At 44.5% G+C, this 6,160-nt stretch overlaps 1 protein-coding gene across 1 annotated transcript; it reads right to left on the bottom strand.

Annotated features, from left to right (window-relative positions):
* LOC117520972 (forkhead box protein H1-like) lies at positions 1 to 4,373 on the bottom strand. Its single transcript, XM_034182309.1, is given in 5 exon segments — positions 1 to 239; positions 242 to 959; positions 2,819 to 2,923; positions 4,154 to 4,258; positions 4,260 to 4,373. Coding segments are annotated over 5 exon segments (1,281 nt in total).
* Between the last annotated feature and the right edge of the window lie 1,787 nt (positions 4,374 to 6,160).

Genomic DNA, 6,160 nt, shown 5'->3' with positions numbered 1-6,160 from the left:
TCAGTACTGAGGGTACCTGTTCACAGGAGGTCTGTTCTGCATGGCGTACTGACTGGATGTCTCGTGAGGAGAGAGGGAGTTCTGGTTGGGGGGTATGAGCACATCGAACACACTCTTATTTGGAGGCACAGATTGCAACATGTTCTCCAGATCCAGGAAAAGGGGAGGGGCTTGGACAGAAACTCTCCTGCTATGGAGGAGGGGCCAATAGGTATGGCCCAAGAAGTGGCCAGGCGCACAGGAGAGCTCCCGTAACCATAAAGAGGGAGTCCGCCGTGGAGCGGCACGAGAGGGCCTCCGTTGAATCGCATGCTGGGCGGGGCAATAGCATTGGGAGGAGCGTATTTGGTGTAGGAGGTAGGCAGCTCCCAGGGGGGCGTGACAGTCTCTCTGCGAGCCGATTTGTGCAGCGGCGGCTTGTAGTCGGAACAGTCTGATGCCGCTTTGCCATCGGGAGGGAGGCGTTTTCCAGAATGCGGCACACCTTTCCATTCATCATCAGATGACGAGGAGGTCGAGGCTGGACTGATGGAGCTGGCAGAGGCACTGCGGGTGGAGGAGGCGTAGTGAGGTTGCAGAGGAGGAGGTGGCTGATGGTGGTCTGCCTGCCCCCAGCAGCCTTTAGAAGCTGTGCCGACGTCTTCAGAGGCGTCAGCTGGTCTTAGACTGTGTAGCAGGGAGTCTATAGCAAATGAGGAGTCCAGCTTTGGTCGGAACAAGTCCTCCTGTGGTGGAGAGGGGTTTCTGGAGCCCAAGAGAGGTAGACACATCAAAGGATCCGAGGGTGGAGCGTGGGTTTGTCCGTGAAGGATGTAAGGGGCCAGATCTTGTGCAAAGATGGTCTCATCCTGGCGTGACACAGCAGTGTTCTGCCTCTTCAGGAGCTCCAGAGGAATACGGCTCAGCTCCACACTCCAGAAGTTCCCTTTGCCCTGGGGCTTGCCTGGGTCCTTCAGCACCTACAGGTGGATGGAGGACAATGAGAGGAGTCCCAGCCACATAGTTTGGCAGCTGGGGACTTTGATCTGAAGCCCCTTCAAAGTGCATTTAACAAAAAGACTCAACATTTCAAAGACTTGTGTTGAATTTAAGGCATGTGACATGTTATTTGTGAGTGAGATTACCTCAGCTGCACTGTCCTAACTTAGTGTAAGCATTATGCACAGTAACCCCAAGAAGACTAGCGATTTGGGGGTCAAAAGGTCAGTCATTGAACTATATTTTATAAAAAGCCTTCTGCAGAAAAGTGTCACTTGCAATGGTAAGCTCAAACATTTGCCCAGGGGGCCGTGGCTTTGTGCACACTATGCGCTTGTTCTTTGTTTTGTTTAAAATCTCCATTCTGATGATGAAGATCAGAGATTTCCAGCTCTGATCTTGGAAGAACCTGCCCTGCATGTATACTCAACAAAAATATAAACGCAACACTTTTGGTTTTGCTCCCATTTTGTATGAGATGAACTCAAAGATCTAAAACTTTTTCCACATACACAATATCACCATTTCCCTCAAATATTGTTCACAAACCAGTCTAAATCTGTGATAGTGAGCACTTCTCCTTTGCTGAGATAATCCATCCCACCTCACAGGTGCCATATCAAGATGCTGATTAGACACCATGATTAGTGCACAGGTGTGCCTTAGACTGCCCACAATAAAAGGCCACTCTGAAAGGTGCAGTTTGTTTTGTTGGGGGGGGATACCAGTCAGTATCTGGTGTGACCACCATTTGCCTCATGCAGTGCAACACATCTCCTTCGCATCATCCGTGAAGAGAACACCTCTCCAACGTGCCAAATGGCAGCGAATGTGAGCATTTGCCCACTCAAATCGGTTACAACGACGAACTGGAGTCAGGTCGAGACCCCGATGAGGACGACGAGCATGCAGATGAGCTTCCCTGAGACAGTTTCTGACAGTTTGTGCAGAAATTCTTTGGTTATGCAAACCGATTGTTTCAGCAGCTGTCTGAGTGGCTGGTCTCAGACGATCTTGGAGGTGAACATGCTGGATGTGGAGGTCCTGGGCTGGTGTGGTTACCTGTGGTCTGCGGTTGTGAGGCTGGTTGGATGTACTGCCAAATTCTCTGAAACGCCTTTGGAGACGGCTTATGGTAGAGAAATGAACATTCAATACACGAGCAACAGCTCTGGTTGACATTCCTGCTGTCAGCATGCCAACTGCACGCTCCCTCAAATCTTGCAACATCTGTGGCATTGTGCTGTGTGATAAAACTGCACCTTACAGAGTGGCCTTTTATTGTGGGCAGTCTAAGGCACACCTGTGCATAATCATGGTGTCTAATCAGCATCTTGATATGGCACACCTGTGAGGTGGGATGGATTATCTCAGCAAAGGAGAAGTGCTCACTATCACAGATTTAGACTGGTTTGTGAACAATATTTGAGGGAGATGGTGATATTGTGTATGTGGAAAAAGTTTTAGATCTTTGAGTTCATCTCATACGAAATGGGAGCAAAACCAAAAGTGTTGCGTTTATATTTGTGTGAGTATATATACAACCGGATTATTAAAGTTCGGTTCTCATATGAGCACAATCGCCTGAGTTAATTAGCTGTGGGTGGAGCAAAAGGACAGAGCTACGGCTGCAGAGACGAAACCTTATCTAAAGTTTGGTCTACTATCCATCTGCTCATACACAGGCACAGGAGATGTAAAAGTTCCTCCAAGCTGCAGTTCATCACCAAAGTGTGTGTTTGTGAAGATCTGAACCGAAACAAAGAGTCAGTTCACCATGAGAATAGAAATTTGTTGAGAACTTTAGAGTATGTTCTTTATGTCGTTTCTGGATACCAACCTTGATGAAGCAGTTGTAGGATGAAAGGTTGTGTCTGACAGAATCTTGCCAGCCCTTGTAGCTTCCTTTGAAGAACGGGAACAGTGTGCTGATCTCTCTGAGGATCTTAAAAATCAAATCAAATCAGAAAAATAAATGGACTGCATTTATATAGCACCTTTCCATCTGCATCAAAAGCTCAAAGCGCTTTACAATAGTGCCTCACATTCACCCCGATGTGAGGGTGCTGCCATACAAGGTGCTCACTACACACCGGGAGCAACTAGGGGATTAGACCTTGCCCAAGGGCCCTTAGTGATTTTCCAGTCAGGCGGGATTTGAACCCAGGATCCTCTGGTCTCACGTCAAATGCTTAACCACTAGAACATCACCTCCCCCATCATAAATTATTATTTCAGTGCTAAGGTGACATTACTGTGCCTGAGTGTGGATGCAAACACTGGCATTCATCTGTAAACAAACAACAACAACAAAAAAACAACATTTCACATAAAAATAAATAGTCTGGAAGGAGATCCTTTATCTCCATCAGAACATCCAGCAGAGAGACAAACTTATCTGACAGAGATCAGAGTCTGGTTTCGGTCTTATCAAGGCAAAGTGAGAACGTGTCGCTCACACAATCCTGTTTTATGTCACAACATTTATGAGACTTTAATCATTTATGATGATTCTTGAATAAAATTATCTGGATGTTACACCAAAAACTTACATTTGTTCCAGATGGTGACGATCACCAGTTTAATTACTTGAACTGTTTTTTTTAAACCACTTCACATTGTTTTAAGACAGATGTTAAAATAATTTAATCAGGTAGTAAATTGTTCAAACTAGTGTTAATGTCAAATTGTTGGTAAGATTTTGTTTTACATCTTCAAAACATTTTGAAATCAAGCTTTAAACTTTTTAACACTCGTTTGAATCAGATGGGGTTTTCACCTGAGTTTAGAACACTAAGAAGGATCTGTTAATCGTCAGGATGCTCAGTGGATTACATAATCGTCAGGTTGCTCTGTGGATTAAATAATCGTCAGGATGCTCAGTGGATTAAATAATCGTCAGGATTCTTAGTGGATTAAATAATCGTCAGGATTCTTAGTGGATTAAATAATCGGCACGTTACTCGGTGGACTAAATAATCGTCAGGATGCTCAGTTAAATAATCACAAAGATGCTTAGTGGATTAAATAATCGTCAGGATTCTTAGTGGATTAAATGATCGGCAGGTTGCTCAGTGAATTAAATAATCCGCAGGTTGCTCGGTGGATTAAATAATCGTCAGGATGCTCAGGTAAGCACCACGTGTCCAAAACAACCCCACAGTGAAAGTTTTACCTCGGACAAAGTGAGTTTCTTCTCTGGGGATCTTTGGATGACCATGGCGATCATAGCCAGGTAGGAGTAGGGCGGTTTCGGGTACCGCTGGTAGTTCTTTTCTTCTTCTTCTTCCCCCGTTCGTTTTCTTCTCCTGGTCACTGTTCCACGCGTCCTGCGTGACATTTGTCTGCGCGGCATCTTGGAGGCAGGACTTGTCCGGCGGTGCGGGTTTATCCATGAAGGTGCCGGTTCTGCTGAAGCGTCCAGGACGCGCCCCGGGCGTCTCCACACCGGTCGGGTATTGTGGAACCGGCGGACCAGGATGGAGAGGTTTGGCAGGAGGTTTCTGCGTTACACCGCCGGGACAACAACGCTGCTGTTGCGCATTTCTGTGGAAGTCAAGGTGACGGCCGTGTGTTCTCCGAGGTGGAGCGGAGCGGGCGGTGCCAAGACAGAGTTCTGCTCATGCAGCCAGGGCTTTGTCATGCTGATCGGACAGGAGAAGGCAGAGGGGGAGGGAGGTCAAGGAGTCGGTCCTTAACTTGCGGCAGACTGCTGGCTCCAGGCTGACTATTTGAAGAGCAAACAACAGTTTCATGTAAACCCGCTGCGTAATCGACGAGAGAATGACGCGTTATCTGAGTGCAAAATGACTGATCGCCCTGGGGGTGAGAGTGCGTGCGGTATGTGTGTGTGTGTGTGGGGGGGGGGGGGGGGGCATGTAAATAGCTTGTATGATAAAATCGACATGACAACCAACGATGCAGCGTTCGCTTTGGAAACAGACGCCTTGTGCGTAAAAATGTGCCAAAACTAAAATTCAAAAAGAAATCTCAGAGTCTAACATGAAGTTCGCTCATTTAACGAGTTTTTAAAAACCAGATAATATTTTAGTTACTGGATGAAATTACAATCAGCGGCCAGAAAAATCGGCATTTGTACGTTTAATCAAGTCTGAATCAGTGGGGGAAAAAACTTGCAGTTTGTATCTTGATTTTTGTTTGAGATTAAAATTCAAATGTAGTTTAAAATTGTAAAATACTTCCCCCTTATATATATATATATATATTATATATATATATATATATATATATATATATATATATTTAAACGAAGGAGTTCACAAATTGACTTTTTTCAAGACTTCATGAGCAAGTACATATCTGACAGGAAAAATGCTATTTATTTTTCAACAAATCATGATCCCGTGTTGAAATTAAAAATGCCACCTTCTATTGTGTCTTCCCCTGACTGATCTGTCAAAGACAACTACAGCTGTAAAAGTGTATTTATTCATGTTAAGTGCTGTACACTAAACATCACTGTGTTTACATTTTTAAATTAAATTCAGATAGTCTAGATTTTTACTTTTGATAAAGTTTTCACATTCAGAATAAAGTGGGCACTTTAAAACGTTTAAATAAAACAGAGAGAGAGTTTGGGGTAAATTTCCTTTAACGTTTTCCTGATATTTTTACAACCGAGCAGACCATGTGATGTCACAAAGTGTACTGTTATATATTTAAAACCCAAAGGGAGTTTTTCCTCGAGTGTCCTTGGCCATGTGAATATAATGTAAACCGCCTCCTGTGTGTGATGGAGGTGCTGTCCACCCTGGAGGAGGTATGCACTCTCAACAAACCTCATCCCGCATGACCGGTTTACAAAACTAGTTTTAAGTCACTTTATAAAAAGTTTCATGCTGGATGTCTCTTTCTTTGAGGCTGATGTGTGCAAAAAGCTGGTTGAAACAGAAGGGGGGGGGGCTTCTTTGATTTTGATAAACCGTTTTCTGACATTTACACATTAATTGCTGGTAAAATAACATTGATTAGCTCTGACTCGCCTGGTCACAAGAATTCCATTTATTAGGATTCTTTAAAAAATTGCCTAAAGGACTCCGAGCATCTTAAATACATACATAAAGTTGAGTTTTTGTTGCTGGTGGTAATAAATCTGATCTGATGCAGAATAATAGATCACGTGTTGGCGCAGCGGCTCGCGCGCAGCTGGGAATCCTGGTGA

This window comes from Thalassophryne amazonica, chromosome 1 (assembly GCF_902500255.1).
Source record: "Thalassophryne amazonica chromosome 1, fThaAma1.1, whole genome shotgun sequence".
Lineage (NCBI taxonomy): Eukaryota > Metazoa > Chordata > Actinopteri > Batrachoidiformes > Batrachoididae > Thalassophryne > Thalassophryne amazonica.
This window is presented reverse-complemented; position numbering and strand designations above follow the sequence as displayed.